Genomic DNA, 23,510 nt, shown 5'->3' with positions numbered 1-23,510 from the left:
CACAAAGGTGTATGCCAGTCGGGCAATGACAAGATTTGTGCAGTGAACACTTACATGAAGCTGAAGTGCCCCCTGCCCACTGCCCCCCTGCCCCCCGGAGAGGGCAGCAGTTTCAAGGGCCCGCACTATTAGGGGATTGCTCACCTCAGCCCAAATGAGACGCTCAGGGTACAATGTCTATTTTGTTTAGATAAGAGCTGACTCCGTAGAATTCAGTTGAGTCCCCCCCACCCCCCAAGAATCCACATCCCTGACTTAGCATAAACCCCCCTCGGCAGTTCCTATTGCCTAGCAACTCTTATCTAGCAACCTTTCAGAATTATCATTAACTAATGAGGAGAAGAGAGAATGTCCTTGTTCCGTGTTACATACCCAGCCTGTGGTACAGACATCTCTGATCGTGGGCTAGAGAGGGAACCTCTCCAGGTATTTTCACCCACCACCCTCCCTACCTCCACTGCATACCCTCCCAACATACGCTTGCCAGACCAAGGATACGAAAGTAGTTCTGGGAACTTAAGGTGGTAGGTGCAACGGACACACAGCAAAGGGAAATACCTCTGTTAGGCAGGGTTGCTCAGCACCCGAACGCCCTTGAAAGCACCCCTGACATAACCCCACCCCCGCGGAGATTGGAAAGTAGACGCCTGAGCTCCCCAGACGTGGGCCAGAGCCCTAGGATCCCTGCCTCCTGCAAAGGGATGGGACTTGTTCCCCGAAGGCATTTCTCAGACGCCAGCCTTTGGCCCCTGATTTGCTGTGGACGCATCTGGGTGCGTGTGTGAGGGCCCAGGAGCTAGCCCTAATTCGGATGGAGGCCCTTGCAACTATTTGACCTTGAGTAAATCACTTGATCTGCCTGGTTGTATTGCTTCTCATTTGTTTAATGGAGGTAATAATGGAGCTCCTTGATGAGGAGGCACAGTGACTGCCCATCAGGGATTCACAATATAATTAGGAGAACCATCTTTTTGGTCAGTCCCATTTCATTCACCAACTTGTCCAAGAAACTAGTTTACCTCCTCTGTCTCTGTCTCTGAAGTACCATCCGTGGAGTCCTTTTCTCCCTGGCCCTACACAGCCCTAAAATGTCAGTGTTCCCCTAGGATCTTTTCTCTGCTCTTCTTCATGCTCAGTGCCCTCTCCTGGGGGGATTTCAAGATCATTAAATCTATGTGTCTTTAGGGTTGCTCTCCCAAAGCCTAGACTCGTGGACAAAGCTGAGATCCATGTGCTCCAGCTTCTTCCTCGGGAATGCACAGGCACCCCAGACTGGCTGGGCCCACACCCAGACACCGTGTTTTCCTTCAGATGTGCTCACTCCACTGTATTTCTTATTTCCAGTGACTTTTAACCACCTCCTTTCCAGTTGTCCAGGCCAGAAACTTACAAGTTTATCTTGCTCTTTCCTTCTCTTTTCCCCATATGCGAGTTGGGGAACCCACCTCATCGGTAACTCTTAGACCTCCTTGGTCCTCCGCCATTTCGGGGGCGGGGGGACCCTCATTTCTAGTCTCTCCTGCGATCCCTCATCCCCTCAGGGCCGCAGCAGTATGTCATCCATCGCTCCCATTCCCTTGAGGATCGGATCTGAGTACCTGACGCCAGGCTTTGGTCTCCACTCTTCCTACCCCTCTCTCAGCCCTCTGAGCTCCCGCCACACCAGCCATTCAGTTCCCTGCCTGGCCCATGAATTTCCTCACATCTTCATGCCTGCGCATATTCTGTTCCCTCTGCCTTGGCCACCCCTGGTGCCTTGACTCGGGCGGCCAATTTTGGGAGTCCGCCAAGATGCCAGCTCCGTCGGAGTAGCCATTCCTGAAGTCCCTGCCATCTCTGCAGGGATCTGGGTTAATGATCAACCTTTGAACTCCGACCTTTGGTTCCCCGGTCAAGGCTCTGGCAGAGCGCTTAGCACGCGTATTGTAATCATCTGCTTGTCACTGTTTCCGCCTCCAGTGTGCTCCCAGGGGTTGGGTTTTATTCATAAATTCTCAGAGGCTTGTCCACAGTGGCTCCATAGCTGCTCCGTGAATGTTTGTTACACAAATAAATGTTTTCTGGTTTTCTTTTAAAGATTGACTGACTGACTTTAGAGAAAGAAGGCGTGGGTGCGGGGCAGGGGGAGAGGAAGGGAGAACCTCAAGCAGCCTCCTGCTGAGTCCAGAGCCCAGCACCGAGTGGGATCCCAGGACCCTGGGGTCGTGACCTGAGCTGAGATCAGTAGTCAGATGCTGAGCCACCCAGGCGTCCCCACAAATGAATGTTTTAATCAGCAAGCCTTTGTTAATCACCTTTTATGCAAGGCGTCAGCAAGGCTTTTCCCTGAAAAGATTTCCAGTCTAATTTGAGAATAGGTCATTGCTTAGAAGTTGTAGAGTGACTTGATCTGGTAAAAATTCTAGGCTGGCATGTGCTTCGTGTAATATGATCTAGACACTGAGAGGGAAATTAAAATTTGCCACCAACACTGGGGCAGTCAGCAAGCAGGAGGAGGGCTTGAATCCAGCCTCGGTGGGTGACGGGACAGGTAGAGGTAGGGAGCACGTGAAGCGAGGATGTCCAGGAAGCAAGGCAGAGCAGCTTGGCTCGAGCAGAGACTACAAGGCGTGAGGGCTTGTGTGCCTGAGTCAGGAGGTCCTTGACTGTCCGTGGTTAAACTGGGAAGCAGTGGGGAGCCATTGGCTACCTTTGATCCTGGAGATGTTCTAGGAAGAGTAACCTGATGGCCGTGTCCTCCGACAGGATCGCAGGCAGCAGACAGACTGGCTGGGAAGGTGCTGCAGTTGCCCGGGGCCTCTGTAGAATGGCCTGCACCTGGCCTCGAGCGGGGATCTAAACCACAAGGGAAGATCTCCCATGAGCCGCAGGAATAATTTATTGCCAGAACTGGAACGAGCCTTTGTTATCATCCTGTTATTTAATGGGGGGGGAGGGGGTGTCAAAGGGAAGCCCAGGGAATCTCCCTACGGTTTCTGTAAGGGATGGACTCTTGGGATCCCGATCCACGGCTCACGTCTCCCTCCCGGATGAGAGGTGTGGGGTTGATATTTGAAGCCTGATGGGATGGAGACATGACAGTTGGCAGGCATGAGAGGCTGCTGCTCCCTGGGAGCTTGGAGGATGGGTTTGGTCTAAACACCCTGGCCGGGAGGTGACAGCAAGGCCGGGGGCAATGTGCGGTGACACCCAGATCCGGCCAGGACTCTGTGAACTTCGGTAGGAGACAACCACACCGAGCCCTGGCCCCGGGCCAAGGCAAGGAGGCTCTGGAAAAGCATGTTTACTTTTGGGTGCTCAGCTTGGAGTCGTGCACAGGAAAGAATTTTTGTGAATCTCCTTGAGAAGCTGCAGAGCCACAGACACACCTGAATCCTATTCATGTTCATCGGGAAGCTCGGTCTTTAAAACAATCCTGTTTTTCTTCCTATGTTTGTTTGGTTTGGGTTGGGGGTTGGGGAGGAGGAGGGTGTTGTTCGGGGAGAGTGTGGGCTGTTTGTTTGCCGAGGGTGCCTGGGTTCGCAGGGAGCCGTTGGCAAGCCTCACCCCTTATCTGGTCTCCTGTTTCACTCCCTCCCCTAAGTCCAAACAAAAAAATTTAACATCGCCCGAAGGAGAATGGACAGTTTAATAACTCGTCGTGGCAGCACTTTGAAAACTGCCGGTTTCAAATGACTAGGCCTGCACATTTTCACCAACTCAGAAAATTAAAGAGACTCCGGGGACCTGGGTGGTGCTGATTCTAGTGGTGCACGCTGTCATTAAAAATGGAAAGAGCCTCTGGAAATAGACTCCAGGTTGGGAAAGCTTGTTTCTCTGCTTGATCAGAAAGTAACCCCATCCCACGGGGACCGAGAGAAACCGCTCAGTGGCTCTCTTTCTCCATTGGAAACGACGTCCATTGGTCCTACCTACTTCCCAGGGCTGTCAGGAGGGTGGGGTGAAGTGGCAGGGATGCAGCGTGCTGCTGGCCCAGGGCCAGGGGCAGCCGTGAGTGCGGGCGGGAGCCGCTGCTTGTCTGCGGAGCGGGGTGGGTCTGGAGGGCACCCCTACGGTGCCCCCCACGGCAGGGGTCTGATGCCGCACGTCAGTGTCCACTTGGTCCTCTCCACGTGTCTCCTGTCGCTTGTCTTCTGGGGTGTGGAGTGGCAGGGAGGCTTGAAATGGCCATCCTTGGCCACTCCCCGCCGGCGCTGTGGCAGCTTTGGGAGGGATTGGGCCTCCCGACCTTCAGTAGGGAGAGCTGGCGTACAAAACAACTTGAAGACTTGGAGCTAGCCCGCGGGTGGCTGGGATTTCACCTTCTAGCTTGGGTCTTCACCCCGCCCTGCATTCCCTGCACGGGCAAGGGGGCCCCATCTTTTCCCGCTGTAGCGCCACCGCTTTGGGGTGCGGTGGGGGCGGGGTATGAGTGTGTGGGAGGAGGACAGGGCCTCTCTTGTTCCCTGTTCACGACCCTCCATAACCACCCTAGGATCCAGGGTTGCCCAATCAGAGATACACCTCATTTGGGCCCCAGTCTTCAGCCCTGAGTTCATTTCTGGCCCATATTTGACTTTCCTGCACCCGGCGTGCTGTGGCGGCAATGGGGAGAGGCTCTTGGCCCCCAAGGGGGGGAGATGGAAGATGGGGGGCCTCAGGGGCCACGGCAGGAAGGCTGGTGGGCCCAAGCGCGTCATGACCTCTAGCTGGAGCATCAGTTCTGCCCCCTGTTGGCCTGACTTGCAGCAGGCTGTGGTTGGAGCTCCTCTGGCTTCACCTTTCTGAAGGTTCAAGCAGGCAGGATTCTTGCTGACGCCCGTTGGCAAGAAGCACGATGATAAACAGCTCAGCGTGAGAGGCCTGGTTAATCCAGTCCTAGCTCCTGCCAAGTTCGGAGCTGCCCAGTCAGGTCAGGGCCATTTCGGGTCCCGATGCACAATCCCAGGGCAAAGTGCTTGTCCTGGACATGGGGTCACTGGGTGGGGACACGGACGCTGGGGCCGCAGCTACGGGAGAACAGGTGCGGGGGAGCGTGCGGGAGGGACACGTGGACTCCAGGCCCGGCCCCACTGCCCACCTCATCCAGCCCCACTTGGCAGAGGAGGGAACAAGACTCTGCCAGCTGCAGGGACAGCCTCAGGCCACGTGGCCGTGCAGGGGCAAAGCCATGTTGCGTCCAAGTCTGTCTAAGCTTTCTGATGAACCACGCTGTCTCACAGGATGGGGCAAAGCGGAGGGATGAAGGCCAGAGCTGAGTCTCAGAAGAGAGTTCCGGCTGGCTGGCTGTCTTTGCCTGGGGAGTTCCAGCTGTCTCTCTTTGCCCAAACCCAGACCGAGCCCCCATTGGCATAGTGATCATTGAACGGCATAGAGGTAGAACACGCCTCCCCCACGAAGCGACCTTTGAAGCCAGCGTCCTAGCCACACAACAGTATGTTACACACACTTTCTTCCAGGGATCCTCATCCTTCTCTTCGGGAGGCATGGTCTGTGGCTATCCCAAAGCTCGTTAAAGAGGCTAGTGAGCAAGACATCACGTGGACAGGAGCCCTGAGCCTGTGGCCGGCAGTGGCGCTGTCAGAGGCAGAGGAGCCCTCAGCACAGGCTGGCCATTCGGGGGGACGGAGGTGGTGGAGGGGAGAGGAGGGAACTTGGAGGAGAAGAGGAAACAGAGGGAGAGGAAATGGGTGGCTGGCTGCCCATAACTTCCTGGGGGCCCTTGTCCATGGGCTCTTCCCACCTCTTTGGGAGTCCATCTGCTGCTTGCCCATGCTGGGCTAGAGAGAAGGGAACCTGCAGAGGTCTCCCCACCCTTGTCTGCTCCTCGGAGAGGAAAGCAGAGTAGAAAGAGCATGGGCTGTGGATTGAGCAGACTTGAGTCTGAGCTCCACCCGACACTGCCCTCCCCAGATTTCTAGCTGCATGACTTGATGCAGGTGACCAAAGGTCTCCTCATCCATAAAATGCGGGACACGATCCACCCCCACCCCCCCAGGAGGCAGGCTGATGGTTCAGTGGAATGTTAGGCTCCTAGCCCAGGTCCCGACGCAGGACTCTCACTCCGGAAGTGAGTCTCTTGCTTTCCACTGACACAGGGCTAGGTTCTCTGGCCTCAACTTCTGGGGCATTCTTGGGGTGCCGGGGGTGGCTCAGTAGGTTGAGTATCCAACACCTGATCTCGGCTCAGGTCATGATCTCAGGGTAGTGAGATTGAGCCTGGCATCAGGCTCTGTGCTCAGTGTGGAGTCTGCTTGAGATTTTCTCTTCCTCTGTCCCTCTTTAAAATAAACAAATCTTTAAAAAACAAAACAACAACAACAACTTGGGTTTCAGAGTCAGAAAAATGGGGAGGGGAGTCCCTGTTTCCTCTACTAGTTGGGCAACCTTTGGCAAATTATTTAGCATATCTGAGCTTGTCTTAAATTGTTTCCACTTCTTTATTTCCACATCTGGGAAAGGAGGATACTGATGATTCCACCTTCACACAGCCATGGTGAGGATTCGATGAGGCGGCCGGTCAGAGGGGCCTGCTGGGGAGTAAGGGCCCCACCCAGTCAGCCACCCGGACGACTGTGATCAGCCAGTGGGTGGGGCGTGCCCGCCTGCCAGCCCAGGGGACGGCACATGGGCACTGATGATCCCACGTAAGGGACCAGGTTGGCTTTCAGCATCAAGCCTAACCCAGACTTCTGCTGATGGTCGTCCTGTGTGAAGGGAGTCACGGGCGAAGAGCTCCTTGGATGAAAACCATCTTTGTTGTGAGCCTTTTGGTGCACCTGTTCAGCGGTCATGGGCAGCACTTACTGGGAGCCCTGTCTGACTCTGACACACACAGAGGGAGATTCCTTTGTGCCTCACGTCCGTGTGTCTGCCGTGTAAGGCTCAGGACACTTGAATAGTGTCAACATCATGTCCGATTCCCAGCAGCTGGGATCCGGAAGGACATTCCCCATTTTAGTCTTCCCCTGACTCTTTCCTTTCCTCTCCCCCCTCTTTCTCTCTGCCTTCTCTTCCTTCTTATGCCCGTCTGTCCTTCCACATTTCCTCCCTCCCTGCCTGCCCCCTTCTCCCACTTCTTTCATTCATCCTGTATTCCCGCTTTAGTTCCTTGATTCCTCCTTCTTCTTCTCTCTGTTCGTCCTCTGCCCTGTTCTCCTGTCTCTCTTTGGTCTGCTCTGTCTCCTCCTCTCCTTCCTCTTCTTCTTTTCTAGGGACTCGAGCGGCCTTCTCTCAGCCACATCTCGCACGGGCTCTTGGAGGGATTATGTGCAAAGTGAAGCAGCGCCCATTCTTTAAAAAAGTAATGCTTTGGTTTCTGACCTTGGAAATGAAAGATGCTCATTGTAGACAATTTGCAAAATGTAATAAGAGAGAACAGTCCCTGTTTCCCGACATAGTCCTTGTTAGGATCTGGGGGTATTTATTTCTGGTTACTCAGTGGTGTGTAACGAGGGCCATACAGAAGCCGGGGCGGCGGCAGCAAACGGGACAGGGTCCCTGGCCCATGGAGCTTCCGGGCTGGTGGAGGGAGGCGGTCGGCACATGTGAAGCAAACACAAAAGACAATTTGGGGTGGAGATGGCTGTGGTAAAGGTGACCAGACGGGTGGTCAGGAAGGCGGAGTGCGGGGGCAAGTCACAGGCTCAAGGAGATGCCGCGAGCTGGTGTCTAAATGACGCAAAAGGACTGGGCAGACAGGGAACAGGGGAGGAAGGGTTTAGAGGGAGAGAAGGCTGAGCACAAAAGGCCTGGGTGGGGTCCTGCTTGGGGTATGTGAGGAGCAGAAAGAAGGCCAGCATGGCTAAGCATATTGAGTGAGGGGGAGTCTTGAATGTTATCATATGTGGCGATGGAAAGCCTTTGGAGGGTTTTGGTATGGGGGAGTGCCCTGCATAGGTCTGCATTTTTAGAATACCTTCTGGTAGCTGCGTGGAGAGTGCATTGTAGAGACAGGAATGGGAGGAAGAAGAGCCGTTGGGGGGCTGTGGCAGTCATGGGGGGAGACTGGGTGGGCTTGGGCAAGCGGCCATAGTCTTTCTTTTTTTTTTTTTAAAGTATCTGTGATTATAGTATCTATATTGTGTAATTGTGCTTATATCTAGATCATTTATTGAGTACTTTCCAGGTACTAGGCATTGTGTGAAGCATTTTATTTATATATACATTATCTCATTCATTTTTCACACAACCCTGTGAGGCTGGCATAGTAATCTTCGTTTGCAGATGAAGAAACCGAAACTCAGAAAGGGAAATACAAGAAAGGGGAGGGGGGAGCACGAAAAGTTCTTGTTCCTTAAAACAGACCTTATTAGGAAATGGCGGGGGTATTTCTTTCTGATCCCTTATTCACCAGCACCTGAGTTTGTAACATCCTGGTGGCAGAATCAGAATTCCAATCCAAGTCTAACTCCCTTCACGCTTCAACCGCTAGCCTGGACGTCGAAAACCCTGCTAGACTCAGTGTTACTATGTAAGCAGCTTCCTGTTGGCAGTAGCACAGCCTTGCAGGTCACTCCTCTGTTCTCAACATTATATCTGCCAAATAGTCACATGCACAAATGAAGGTTTCTTGTTTACTTACCCGGAAATTCTATGGGTCCGTCAGGTGGCTCTGCTGAGCAGGGCTGGGCTGGGCTCATGTCTCAAGGGAGCAGACCTGGACTGGCCTGTGCCATGTGCCCACATCCCCTTCACTCCCCAGTAGGCTGGACCAAGGGTGTGTTGGGGGTGACCAGGTGCTGGAGAGAAGCCGGAGCGTGCAGTCTCTTTAGGTCCAGGCTCGGGTCGACACTGTCACACTCTGTTGGCCAGTGCAAGTCACAATGCCAAACCAGATTCAAGGCACAGGGCAACTGACTCTGCCTGAACTGCAAAGCCACACAGAACAGAACAGGGGTGGAGGGGAGGGTGAGGCCTTTGACCTTTAGGATGGAGCTGCTTTTGCAGACTTGCTTGATGAACAAGAGAAGAGGTTCCTGCCATTGGAACAGAGACAGGCTAATCGGCCTCGGGGTCTACAAAGCCCATATCCTTCGGAGGTACTTGTGAGATTTTTATTTAATCCCTGTACATATCGTGAACACTCTTTTGGGATTCGCTAGTGTTACTACGTTCTTCTAAGTTAATTGGCTCCCTGTAAAGGAAAGGCTTCTCAGAAGCAGGACTGTTTTGTAGCGAAATAGGCTGTGATTCCCTGATGGTGGTTTTCTTCTGAAAGCAGTGGGTGTGAAGAGGGTAAACGGTGGGATTTCAGATCAATTTATGGCCATCCAGGGTCCAGAAGGTGACGGCAAGCCAATGGACCACAAACTGGTTATGGGGAAGAGAGACCATGGGCCAAGCTCAGGAAACGGTCTTCGAATTACAAGCAAGTTCACCCATCATTGCTAACAGAGAACACTCCAGCCAAAACCAGATTACTTTCTCTTTCCTCAGCCATCCTTTATAGAGAATAATGCTTGCCAGTGATAAACACTGGAGTGTTACCTGTCCTGACATGACTGCTGGGGATCTAAGGTTGGGTTTACTTAACTGCCTGAACAAGAAGCACAACCAAAATGTTGGAGGTGTCACAATTAGCCTTGAAGATGAACTAGCTGCTACAGCTAGACTTATTATCACTTTGATGACACCATAAATTAAACAAACCATTGACTTGGAAAGAGATCAGGACCCAGGACACAGAATCCTGCTGTCCCCATTCACTGGTGACTTCTAGCCAATCAGCTAATTGAACACAAGGTGCTTACTTCTTGTTAAAGCACATAAGAAATCACCAATCTCCGGTTACACTATTTGGAGGTTTAGTCACAGTTAATCTGTGACAAAAGTGGAGGCCTGTTCTGGGTTTGAAGGTAATTTCTAATCTTCTTCCAGATTTAAGTTCTTTTGTTCCACCCTTTCCTCCAGAAATCCCCCCTGGCTCTTTTGGAAGTGACTTTTTCATCAAGATATTTTTAAAAAGAAGAAAATAGTGTGCCTGCAAATTGTAGTCTAGATCATGGGGTGGATCTTTCAAAGCAAGCCTTGGAGAAACCCCGGGCTCAGACTTAGCAAATACAGGAGAAAACCACACGATCATCTCAACAGATTCTAAAAAGGCATTTGAAGAAATGTAATGCACCATTTTTGATTTAAAAAAAAACCAAAAACAAAAAAAAACAACTCTCAGTAATAATACGTTGGAACTGTCCTCGTTTGTCAGACTGCACCTGTTAGGTCGCTAGAAAACAAACCTTCATCCTTGAACACTTCCTAGGAAGTATTAAAAACTTTTTCCATTAAAGGCTGGGATAAGCAGCAATCTCTAGTCTTTACTTGTGTTACTCCTCCTTGTCTTGCAGAGCCTAGCTCATGCAGTGAGGTTCTGTAAAAGTAGGAATTACCAACATGGAAAGGATAATTATCAAATAATTATCAATTGTCCCTAGAGGAGCAGACAAGATTGTTAGTTTTCTCTTAGAAAACCAAGTTGGCAACGTTAGAGCAATTAGGACTAATAAGAGAGTAAACTGGCTGTATATAAACCCAGCATTTTAAAATCAGTAGTTTCAGACACCTGGGTGGCTCAGTTGGTTAGGTGACTGCCTTCGGCTCAGGTCATGATCCCGGAGTCCTGGGATCGAGTCCCGCATCCGGCTCCCAGCTCAGTGGGGAGTCCGCTTCTCCCTCTGACCTTCTCCCCTCCTGTACTCTCTCTCGTGCGTGCGCTCTCTCTCTCTCTCCCTCAAATAAATAAATAAAGTCTTTTAAAAAAGAAAAATAAAACCGGCAGTTTCCTCGACGCCAGCAATAACCAATTAGGAAGTATCCTGGAAATTTTTCACTAGGAACAACTACTATAAAATGTTTAAGAGATATACCTAGCAATAAACATAAATAGTTAAAGTGAAGGAAATTATAAGCCTTAACTGCTACATGTGAGTAAAAGACCAAAAAAATAAAAATGGACAGTTATACTATGGGTATACTCAGTATTTTGAAAACCTCACTTGTCTCCAAATTGACTCATAGCTTTCATGCAGTCTTCATTCAAAAATCTCAAAAGAGGGGCACCTGGGTGACTCAGTGGGTTGAGCCTCTGCCTTCGGCTCGGGTCGTGATCTCAGGGTCCTGGGATTGAGTCCTGAGTTGGGCTCTCTGTTCGGTGGGGAGCCTGCTTCCCCCTCTCTGCCTGCCCCTCTGCCTGCTTATGATCTATCTCTCTCTCTCTGTGTCAAATAAATAAATTAAAATCTTTAAAAAAAAATCTCAAAAGAAAAACCCAACAAAAATCTCAATAATAATTTTAAATATAACTTAATTGTTATACTCTGGGATGCACCTTGAAGAGTATAAGAATACCAAAGAAAATTTTTCAGGGATGCCTGGGTGGCTCAGTGGGTTAAGCCTCTGCCCTCAGCTCAGGTCATGATCCCAGGGTCCTGGAATCAAGCCCCGCATCGGGCTCTCTGCTCAGCAGGGAGCCTGCTTCCTTCTCTCTCTCTGCCTGCCTCTCTGCCTACTTGTGATCTCTGTCAAATAAATAAAATCTTTAAAAAATAAATAAATAATTAAAAAATTAAAAAGGAAACTTTATTAAAAAAAAACAAAAAGGAAGAATACCAAAGAAAACTTTCTAAAAAGAGCAGTAAGAGGTGCAGAACTTGCCTTGTCAAATATCAAGCCTTACTGATACCATTATATTAAGACATTTAGAAAACATTAAGCAAAATTCCTTGCTTATACACAAAACTAAATCCTAGGTGATTCACAACTCTCAAAATACAAATCCATTATAGTTGTAATAGAGAAAAGTGTAGAGTAATATACATATATAAATACATATATATACACATAGAGATGTATACATATGTCTGCATATGTAATATAATTTGGGGGTAGAAGGTAAGAAGTTAGAAGCCATAAAGGAAAAGATTTCAAGCTATTACTACATTACAATGTAAGGTCTTTTCAATACTGGAAAAATCGACAAAGTTAGAAAACAAACAATAGTCTGGGAGAAAATAATTTCTATAGATAAATCAGATGAAAGGATTATATCCAATCTATAAAGAGTTCTTGCAAATGAATATACAACAAAATCCATTTAAAAGGGAGCAAAAGACAGGAAGAGGTGGTACGTAGCAAAAGAAATAAAAAATAGTTGAGACGTTCAGGGGCACCTGGGTGACTCCTTCTTTAAGTGTCTACTTTCAGCTCAGGTCATGATTCCAGGGTTCTGGGATCGAGCCCCACATCGGGCTTCCTGCTCAGTGGGGAGCCTGCTTCTCCCTCTCCCACTCCCCCTGCTTGTGTTCCCTCTCTCGCTGTGTCTCTCTCTGTCAAATAAATAAATAAAATCTTAAAAAATAAAAAATAGTTGAGCTGTTCGGTCTCACTAGTAATAAGGGAAATGCAAATTAAAATTATAGTGATATTTTTGTCTATCAGACCAACATTTTAAAAATTAATACTGTGCAGAAATGCACTCATAAATGTTGGTACAAGAAGTGTAAGTATCTATGACAGTTTAGCAGTACAGTTATAAATATAAAATGTACATACCTTTTGGATGAGCAGCCCCACTTCTAGGACTCTCTTCTACAAAAATACTCATCTAAAAATCCATCAGTTGGGAATGAGTAGGTAAATACTACTCACCCTTTTTTTTTTTTTATGGTTTTTATTTATTGGGCACCTGAGTGGCTCCTGGCTTGGCAGAGAGTCTCTTTGTCCCTCTGCCCCTTACCCAACTCATGGTCACTCTCTTGCACATGGTGCACACATGCTTTCTCTCTCTCTCTCTCTCTCAAATAAATATGTTTGAAATTTTCCAAAAAAAATTTTTATTTATTTTTGAGAGAGTGAGCAAGAGAGATCACAGAGGAAGAAGGAGAAGCAGACTCCCCACTGAGCGGAAAGCCCAGTGTGGGGCTCAATTCCAGGACTCTCAAATCATGACCTGAGCCGAAGGCCACCCAGGTGCCTCAGTACTATTCACCCTTTAAAAAGAACAAAGTAGTTCTGTCTGTACTAACATGGGAAATTGTATATGGTATATTGAAAAAGTAATTTAAGATATGTGGGTAGTATAATCCTCCTTGGGTTCAATCACTTATGTGTTAAAACTAAGGTTCACACCAAGCAGTTAAGGGCAGTCACCTCTGGGAAGAGACGGAAGATGGATTGGGGACAGCGGAGAGGAGAACTTCCTGACCCATTTCTGCACTTGTTGGAACTTTGCAATGAACATTTTGGTAATTTACAAAATTTATGTAATGATGCATTCTTAGGTTGAAAATTCTTCCATAAAAATTTTAAAAATCCACAAAAGTAGGACAAAGAAATAAAGATCCTCCTTTCCATGACCCAACGGCACCGTTGACGTTTTCGGATAAAAGGGAGAAAAGTGAGTCCAGCAGAGTCCACTCCTTAGAAAACAAGATGAACAAGATGGCACGAGGGTATCTTTGGGGAGAAAGAGGACCTGGTTGTGTTTCTCAGGTTCGCTTGGGTCTGTTGCCGTTTGCTATCTGACCCTGGGGAAGCCACTGCCCTCGTCTATGGTCCAGTTAGGTTTTCTGCATTTTGCAGGTAGGCGTGACCTACTTCCATGGAAGAAAGGGCTGGAGAGAAAGAATGCCAAGAAAGGTTCTGCCTGAATGTGCAGTGTTATTGTTAGAATGTCCACAAATGACTGTCAGAACCCAGGGTCTCAGAGGGCCCCCGTTAAATGAGGAGAACTCTTTGTAAATGCTGACCTCTAAAGTAGGTACCACAGCAAAGAGGGGGGGTGGGCATGAAGTAGATAAAACATGAAAGGCCCTGTTGTCCAGTAGAGGAGGGGTGTGTGTGTGTGTGTGTGAAGCTTCACGTTTATAAAGCAATAAAGGAGAACACTGTCATACAGCATCATTACAGAATTCTGAAGGAACTTAGAGCAATTAGGTTTGGGAAATATTAATTACGAGATACTTTCAGAGGGTAGGAGAGGGTGCATATGCCTGGGCGTGTGCCTGGGTTGTGGGGGAGGTGGCGGAGCAGCGGTGCCAGGAGCGACAGAGCTTTGGGAAGCTTTGTTACTAAGTTCAAAGAGAATGTCTAAAGGGAAAATAAAATCCCCATTTGACTCAGATATGGCTCATTGTCTGAGGCAATGTCAAGAGACACAAGATCAAATCTAGCTTGACACCGTCCAATACTGAACCCAGCAGTCTCTAGAAGCCGTCGCTGCGTGGCAGCTTGGCTAATGAGAAATCTCTGTCCTCTGCCAATGCCTCGGGGGCCCAGCTCTTCCTCTTTGGCAAGCAGGATACAAAGAGAGCTCAAAGCAGAGTGAGGACCTCAAAGGTCACCCCGAACATTCATTCTGCAGGCTCCCCACCAGGCCTTTCCAGAAAACAGATGAGCGTGGTTTTACAGTTCAGCTAGAACAGGAGCCAGAGGCTTCGTGCTTCGACCTGGGGTAGGTTTTAATGAAACCTGAAGGATGTTTCACACGTTGTCCAGCCATTAGCAGTGGGGGGGGGGGGGGGTGCGTGCCAAACACCACCAGGCTGTCGCCTCTCGTTTATTCCCTGGGTGTTAAAGGAGCAATTGTAAAATTCAGAGGCACTTAGAAGTTAACACTCAGAGCCGTCCACGTCAACATCCCGGGCTATTACTAAGTTCACTTTCATCAGGAGGACACATCCCGTTATTTGGGGGACGACGTTTGTGCATTTCAGCGGTTGGGCCTGCAGAACCCGCACGTGGAAGTCAGGTCCTCCCCTGGTGTGTCCTTTCTAATTTGTGAAATGCTTCTTGAACCTGTCCTCTTCCCCCTGTCCCCGCTGCTGCATGCGGGAGTCATCCCAGCAGTCTGGACGCCGAGCTCCCGTCTCCAGCTGTGCCTCCTTCAGGCCATTCCTCACGCTGCCTGAGCCCTCTTTCCAAACTTGAGCTCTGCTTGTCCTTTCAGAGCTCAGGATCCTTTGGTGGCATTCAGGGCCTGGTCCAGTATGCCCACTGCACACCCTCCTGCCCGCACGTCCTGCATTGTGCCTCTCTCCACTCCATCACTCCGTCGTGCGCCCTGAGCCAGTGCTGTGGCTACCCAACACTGCGGTGGCCCCTTGCAAAGATCGCCCTCCGGCTGCTTTCTGTCCCTGGATTACCTTTTTTGCCAATTACTACTTGTCTCACGTTTTAGCTACACCTGTCACCTCTAGAAAGTGTCCCAAACCTCCTTTGTCTTAGGTACTGTCCCCCACGCACTGGAAGCACGTTGGGTTTCCTTCTGTCCCCCGCCCCTTCACTGTACTCGTGTCCCTTCACACAGACTCCTTATGGATCTGATTCCTTGACTCACCTGGAGAATGCCTTAAAGGTAAAAATCAGAAGCACATCGTTGGTGCTTCATGAATGTGTTATAGGAAAGAATGAATGCATGTAATTTTTTAAAATTTAGTTTGCAAACGTGCATGTGGGTCTTTGTTTTGCCTGATCTGACATGAGTCAAGTCATATCCAGCCTGCTGTGTTCTTAGTAACATGACGAAAATGAATAAAATAAGCAATGTTAGTCATCTAGTAAGTCGAAGACTCTTGCCTCTCTTCCTGGAGTTTCATGAAGTAGTTGTCTAATGGGGCTCCCGTGGTGTTTCTGAATGAAAGCTCCTGCCTTCTTCCAGGTCAGCTGTTGCCAGCAAACCGCAATACACCGAGTCCCATCGATCCTGACACCATCCAGGTCCCGGTGGGTTATGAGCCAGACCCGGCAGACCTTGCCCTCTCCAGCATCCCTGGCCAGGAAATGTTCGATCCCCGCAAACGCAAGTTCTCAGAGGAGGAACTGAAGCCACAGCCCATGATCAAGAAAGCACGCAAGGTCTTCATCCCCGACGATCTGAAGGTAAATTGGAACCGGTCATCAGCCTCGGGCACATGGAGGGTGGGATCAAGAGGCAGATAAAAAGCATGACCTCCAGGAAGATCACATAAGCCAGTGAACAAAGAACTTGTGATTTCTTATCCTATTTCTTGGCATGTGACTCTAGGCAAGTTGCTTTCTCCCTGGGTGTCTTCTGAAATATGCCTTTCATGTCTTGATATAGCACAGAAATAAGGAGAAGCAATAAAATGTTGGAAAGATTTACAACCCATGAAGGAAACCAACCTGGTACTATCTGCAGGGAAGCCTGTGAAAGCCCAATAAAATCAAACCAAAATCTTTCAGGGCTGGAAAGAGAAAGGAAATTATTTGCAAAGGACGTCTGGACCACAAAGTCCTTCAAGGGTTACCTTCCCTAGGGAAATTGATAACCAATTGCTGCCTTTGCCTTATAGACCCCAGGGAGTAACAACCAGAGATAGGATCTCCCTCCATCGCTTGACTATCTCAAGAAAAGGTTAATTCCAGGTGTTTGCTACTATATTGAAAGGACACATTCTTTAGAAGGGAAAATAGATTTACCTTACAAAGTCTGATACAACTTGAAACAAAATTAATCGGACATATTTAATAATAATTGGGAAGAGGATTCTTTCCAAAACTATGCCATGTCCACTAATCCCAAAATAGAACCATTTTGGATTAGCCATGGCTTAGAACTTTTTGTGTTTATGGTTCCTTCCAATCATATGGACAATAGAGACGGATTATATGCATTCGAGGCCTTGAAATCAGGCACAATTAGCCATTTCCTAGCTCCTGATCCCCCATTTCTCAAAACTAACTGTGGTGTGGATGGAGAGTCACTTGTGGGCTGGGCACAGGGGAGTTCGGGACGTGGTCCTAGAACCAGTTAGGACCAGATGACCTGTTTACGCTATCTAGAAAGAGCACTAGGGGAAAAGGAAATCAGCAGATTGAAATCACTGCTGTTATCTACAGACCCGAGATTATCTTGAGTGAGGCAGACTCATCGAATGTCGGGCTGAAAGGGACCTCAGAGGTTCGTTAGACCAAAATTACCATTTTGCAGTTGAGGAAATGGAGCAGGGAGAGAGGCGAAGTGAGGTCAACACCACTGGTTTGTGGAAGGCCTGGTCCCTGAGTCTGCCGGTTTCCAGAAATGTCACTGCAGCATGTTGGCTGTCACCAGTAGCTGTCACCCTAAGGATCCGAAGAGTGAAGTTCATAGTAGACACACCGTGAAATCTAAATGAGTCTGGGAACTGGTGGTCAGACAGCAAGAGGGGAGAAAGAGCCAGGCGATCAAGTCCTGGCATCTGAGTCTCTCCATTGAACTGGATGCTTTTCCTCATCTTAGCCATCTGATCCTGCCTGTGTCCTCAAGCTCGTTGTCTTCAACTAACCGGGGAGTCATATGGCATGGGTCTGCTTTTGAACAGAGAGGCGTTTGGAAGGATGATCCTGAGTGGTAGCTCTGACTTGCAGGCAGAACTTGCCAGGGTCTCCAGGTTTACAAGTTCAAAGCAAAGAGCAGGCTTACTGAATAATCCAGGTCACGCTCGCAACCAAGAAGCCATGGGAAAACTGTGTGCTGGAATTATGCATAGCACTCCTGTCACAGCCGGGCCTGACCTTTTCCCATGGCAGGTGGGTAGCAGGCAGGAATGTTCTCCTGCCAAGTGTCCTTGGATATCTTCAGTTGTGAGGGAAGCTCCAGGGCCAGAGATGGTGATCTCACGTGGAAACGAGAAGCAGAGCTGTAACGAACGCAGTTCTTCTGGCAGAGAGGACTGAGCTGGAGTGGGTGGGAGAGGTATTTGTGGCCCCCAGCATGGCACGAACACGCCAGTCAAGCGAAACGGCCCTGCCCGTAAATGGTCTTCCTCGCAGCTGTCTAAACCCTCCCTGGAACCATTCACTTGGGTTAGCACGCATCTCCGGGGAGAAGTAAGCAATGTGGGTCCTCGGATTCCTACCTGAGGAATCTGTCTAATCATCTTGACGTCTTCCTATTTGTAACTGTTCATTCATTTGCTTGACAAATATTTTTCAAATGCTTCTGTGTTCCAAGCCCTGGAGATATAGAGAGGTGAGCCAGAACTGCCGTTGTTCCTACTCTCAAAGAACTTCTAGTCTGGCAAGAAAAAGGGATCGTTGACTTGTCGTGAGGGAGGCAGTGCGGAACACGAGACCTTCGGGAAGATGATGGGGCAGGACTGGGCGGGCCCTTACTGGGTGTGGCAGGAGGGTAGCCAGACGGCTCTGGGCATAGAGGAGAAGAGGACAGGAATGTAATGCCAGATTTGTCAGTCCCATTCGGTAGCCTGCTTCCCCCTCCCCCCACCCATTCCATGGTAACAAAGGGGGACCAGCTGCTTTTCTGGCCCATTGCAGTCCTCCGTCCATCATTCGTTCCTGCCTTCTGCGTCCTCCGCTCCACCCCGCCCCCCAGCTCCCCTTCCACCTGAAATGGTCCCCATTCTCCACCTTTCCTAGCTCCCCTGCTTATGTGGACAGGCGAGGCTGGGAATTAAAAACATCTTAGAAGGGAGAAGAGCTCCAAGAGACAGAAAAGTTGGTCGTTATCCTGAGGTCCGCTGCTGATTCCCCTGATCGTTGACACCCAGTCGCACACGTCTTCAGTCCAGGGCCCATGGCAGTCACCCCCCTTCCCTCCCCTCGGTCCTGCCCCCAGCCTCTGCCATCTCCCAGGGGCTCGTTCTCATGTCCTCCTTTACCTCCTGGGCTCCTGGCCCCCTGGGTCAGGTTCTGATACATTCTAAGCTCCTCTTTTGAATGATCTTGGAAACCACACACTTAAGGAACATGGACTGTGGTAAATTTACCCAGACTGTGGGGTGGTGGGGTTGTGGAATTGGGCCTTCCATCAAAGTAACGGAACGGAACAGCTGCCATCAGGTCCTCCTACCTCTCTGGAGGCATTTGACTCTCTTTCGGCTCCTCCCAACTCACCCCATGCAGCTGGCCGGGCCTCTCCCCGCTTCCTTCAGTCCCCTGCCCCTTTTCGGAAGCACAGACGACAGTGGCGGCGGCACACCTGCCCCGGGCTGACTTACCCAGCTATTCTCCAGAGCACAGCCTTCTTCTCTAAAAGAAGGATGCTAGTGCCAGCTACTGGGAAGATCACTTTTTCACTTTGTTACATATTATTATGAAACAGGTAGAAGGCTGGGAGAGCTTTATAACTGAGATACCGGTACCGGACTGAGTGGCGGGCGGAAGGTGCCTGCGCACGCGCCCTCTCTCACGCTTCCTGTCTCGGGGCGGGGCACACACGTTTGCCCGGGGTAATGGACCGGCATGAGGTTTCTCCACTGGCCTTGGCCCTTCCTTGCAGCCTCGGTCCCAACCCATGTGACCTCCCCAAAGCCAACTGCCCCTTGCAGTCCTGGGGGAGGGTAAGAACTGTCCTCACCCCACTTATTCTGGGTGACCTGTAGCTGCGTAACTGGAAGGACTGGCCGAGCTAGGATGGAGGGGTCTGCTGTCGCAAGTCCTTGAAGAGAAAGGGTTGCAAAACACGCCGGCTGGCACCATAGTTGAATTGGTGATTCCTAAAAGAAGATTTACAGGGCGCCTGGGTGGCTCAGTGGGTTAAAGCCTCTGCCTTTTGGCTCAGGTCATGATCTCAGGGTCCTGGGATCGAGTCCCGCATCGGGCTCTCTGCTCAGCAGGGAGCCTGCTTCCTCCTCTCTCTCTCTGCCTGCCTCTCTGCTACTTGTGATCTCTGTTTGTCAAATAAATAAATAAAAATCTTAAAAAAAAAAAAAAAGAAGAAGAAGATTTACATTTCTTAGTCTTCCTCAGCAAGTTTTCCTTTCTTTCGGCGGATGGAGCAGTGAAGAGCAGGAAGGGTCACGATGCACACTTAAGTAGTACCGAGGCAAAGTAAGGCCTAGAGAAGAGTTAAACAGGAAATCAGAGTGAATTATTTAAATGCTAGCCACCAATATGAGCACACTGATCAGTGGTAGCTGGACGTTTTTGGTTTCTTGTTGTTTTTTTAATTTGTTTCTAATTACCAAGACATACATGGGAAAGATAGAAAAGGTGAAAGCTCCGACCTCTCTCCTTGGCATCCCTCCTCCAATTCCCCTTGTAGAGGCACCGCTTTCAAGAGCTTGGTATAAATCCTTCCGGGCCTCTTTCTATGAATATACAATACTGTGATTTTTTAACCAAAGTGGGATGAGGCCATACATATTTATCAGCAAATTGCATTGGTTTCCACCCACGTCGTGGTTTATCATGAACATCTTTTGAGTTCAGCTGGATCATTATTTGTTAACAGCTGCCGAGTATCCTTTTGTATGACTCCACCGTCATGTACTTATTAAATCTCCTACTGATTAGTTTCCCCCCCAGCTCTATTAGAAACAATGCCACAGTAAAAATTCTCTGCCCTTGTCTGTGTGCACACGCATGCAGATGGGCGGAGGCCGAGATCCTAGAAGAGGAGATGCTCTGTCAGTGGCTGTGCATTTCAATAGTTGATAGACATTGCCAAGTCGCCTTGCAACAGTATCCTGTGGACTTCTACCAACAAGCATTGGAGCACCCATGGAAGGAAAGGGTTCTTAAAATAACATTTTCACCAAAGAACACAGAGAGATCTGAAGGTAGTTTAGCGTGTGAAGTTGAGCTGCTTGCTTTCATGCAACCTATGGGGCCCCCCTCATCGGGCACATATTCGGGCAGAGAGGAAGGAGGGACGCACCGTGACAGGTGCGTTCTTGATGCGGGAGGGAAGCTGGGCTCACAGCCTCGCAGTCAGATTCGCACAGACGGTCCCGGAAGGAGACGCGAGGTGAGAGGTTGGGTCCCTGGTGCCCGGGCACCACCCTGAACCCGCCCGCGGCTGAAATCTAACGTCTTGTTTCCTTCCCCCTGTGACTAATGAGCAGGACGACAAGTACTGGGCCCGGCGCAGGAAGAACAACATGGCAGCCAAGCGCTCCCGCGACGCCCGGAGGCTGAAGGAGAACCAGATCGCAATCCGGGCGTCCTTCCTGGAGAAGGAGAACTCGGCCCTGCGCCAGGAGGTGGCTGACTTGCGGAAGGAGCTGGGCAAATGCAAGAACATACTGGCCAAGTACGAGGCCCGGCACGGGCCCCTGTAGGCTGGCGGTTTTGTGGGCTGGCTTCCGAAGAGATGGACAATGTGTTTCCCGCCCGATAGCACCACACCTGAAGCAACCTTTCTGACATCAGCACTTTACCGGAGGCGTAAACACAACTGACTCACGTTCTGGTGTACGTGCGCGCGTGCTTGTGCTCCCGTGTGGTCCAAGGCGCGCGCGCGTGCCTTTGCACTTGCCATGTTAAGGTAGCCCTCTCGTCGTCTTTCAGTTCCGAAAAAGAAAGGTGCCGTGTTTTTACTGGACTGAGGAGACACCCCCTGACACACACACACCCGTGGGGTCTCCTGCCCCTCCCTCCTCCTCCACTCCTCCCCCTTCCAGAGTCGCTCCCGGGTGACTCCCGCCTACTCTTCCAGGACCGTCTGCTGGGCTTCATCAAGCAGGGTCCTGGTAAACTAGTAGATCTCAGTTGTCAAGCCTACGAGCTCTTGTTTCTGTTTAATCTGTAAGTTACCATGCTAATAAGGTGCACAAAAATCACGTAGCACTACACTGCAGCTGTCTCTCTCAGTTATAGGTTGCTTTCCTCATATTTTCAGTTTTGGTGATAATTGTCTTCAAATTTAAAGTGCTGTTTAGATTTACTAGATCCCATATTTACTTACTGCTATCTACTAAGTTTCCTTTTAATTCTACCAACCCCAGATAAGTAAGAATACTATTCTAGAACACAGAGTGTGTTTTTGCACTGTCTGTACCTAAAGCAATAATCCTACTGTACGCTAGAGCATGCTGCCTGAGTATTACTAGTGGGCATAGGATATGTTCCCTACCTAAGAATTTCACTGTCTTTTACAACACGAAAATTACAGTAATGCATTTGAGCATGCCCAGAACATCCCCAGGACAGGGAAGCAGAGGGAAATGCCAGGTCTCAGAACGAGGGGTTAACTTATCAGTGTAGGAGCCAAAAACAACTGCATCTTGGAACAGCTTTTGACATTGATCTGTCTGGTTTTGTTTTCTCCCCTCCCCCATCCCCGACCCTCCCCCTTTTCTAGTTGCCTTTTTCCATATCCCTCTTGATACTCGAAACAATTACTTAAGATTCAGTTTTCCCCATTTTTTGTAATATATATATTTTTGTGAATTATACCTTGCTGTTTTTAAAAATCAGTTAATTAAGTTAATAAGTTGATGTTTTGTAAGACCCTTTTTCCTAGTGGTGTCGTTTTTGAATGCTTCATAAATTAATGATTCTGGAGCTTTTGTTTCTTATTTTCTGTTTGCTTTTTGAACGTATGTGCTCTTATAAAGTGGACTTCTGAAAAATGAATGTAAAAGACACTGGTGTATCTCAGAAGAGGAGGGTGTTGTCACAAACTGTGGTTAATCCAATCAATTTAAATGTTTACTATAGACCAAAAGGAGAGATTATTAAATTGTTTAATGTTTATACAGAGTAATTATAGGAAGTTCTTTTTTGTACAGTATTTTTCAGATATAAATACTGACAATGTATTTTGGAAGACATATATTATATATAGCAAAGAGAAAAGGAAAACTATTCCATGTTTTAAAATTATATAGCAAAGATATATATTCATCAATGTTGTACAGAGAAGAAGAGCTTGGGGGTTTTTGAAGTCTTTAATATTTTAAGCCTATCACTGATACATCAGCATGTTTTTTGCTTTAAATTAAAATTTTATGACAGTATCGAAGCTTGGTGTGACGAATCTCGCTCTAAAATATGGAAGGTTCTTTCTTGTTTCCTATTAGGTCTCAGAAAGAAGTTAACGTCACCCAAAAGCACAAAGTGGATGTTAGTCAAATATTTATTGGATGATACAGTGTTTTTTTAGGAAAAGCATCTGTCACGAAAATGTTCACTTCAAAGTTATGAATTCCTGGAATGAAATATCACTGCAAGCACCCCAAACAATTCTGTTCTCCTCTGTGGGCACGTGCGTCTTATGCAATATAAGGTTGATATCGGTGTTAAGTGTATGGTTTCTAATTTGATAGGTGTTTTGACTTCAAAGATGATTGTTCTTTTGTTTCACAAAGTTGTGTAATGTCAAGAGATTCTGCTGTTATTGCAAAGAAACAATTTGTGCTAGATTAAAACACCCTTTCATCAATGGGATTTTCTAGTCTCCTGCCTCCAGAGTATCTAATTCTTTAATGACCTGGTGGTCTCCTGGTCAGTCTAGCAGCAGAGCTTCTGTCACAGTGTCCTCATCTTGGGAAACCTGACCAGCAAGATATTCCTACGAATTTATTCCTACGAATTCATTCCTATGAATTCCAAGGTATTCATTTCGTCCCAGGCCACAGCTGACAACTGATGTGGGAGAGCCTTAGAATCAAAATGCTTGGTTCGGGTATACAACTAGTAAAATAAATAAGACCTTCAGCCAAGTTCTCCAGCAGAACCGAGTAAGTGGTTTTCGGTAAGAGACACGGGTGGATGCACAAAGTTGGCGTTTTTAGAGGTAAAAAGACCAACAGCCCAGAGATTATTAAGAGGCAGTCGTTACTAAAACA

General features: G+C 48.6%; 1 protein-coding gene across 2 annotated transcripts in view; it reads left to right on the top strand.

The window, feature by feature from the left end:
• HLF (HLF transcription factor, PAR bZIP family member) overlaps positions 1-23,119 on the top strand; it is a 52,495-nt gene extending 29,376 nt beyond the window's left edge. Inside the window, exons 3-4 of one of the 2 annotated variants that reach the window (XM_032320217.1) lie at positions 15,635-15,855; positions 20,784-23,119. In XM_032320217.1, coding sequence (XP_032176108.1) covers positions 15,635-15,855; positions 20,784-20,999 — 437 coding nt within the window. In that variant the 3' untranslated portion in view covers positions 21,000-23,119. Of the gene's footprint in view, positions 1-15,634; positions 15,856-20,780 lie in introns of both variants that reach the window. The other variant, XM_032320216.1, reaches the window with a different exon arrangement.
• Positions 23,120-23,510: the final 391 nt, after the last annotated feature.

Source organism: Mustela erminea, chromosome 18 (genome assembly GCF_009829155.1).
Source record: "Mustela erminea isolate mMusErm1 chromosome 18, mMusErm1.Pri, whole genome shotgun sequence".
NCBI classification, from domain to species: Eukaryota; Metazoa; Chordata; class Mammalia; order Carnivora; family Mustelidae; genus Mustela; species Mustela erminea.
Note: the sequence above shows the minus strand (reverse complement) of the source record. Positions and strands in the feature narration are given on the sequence as shown.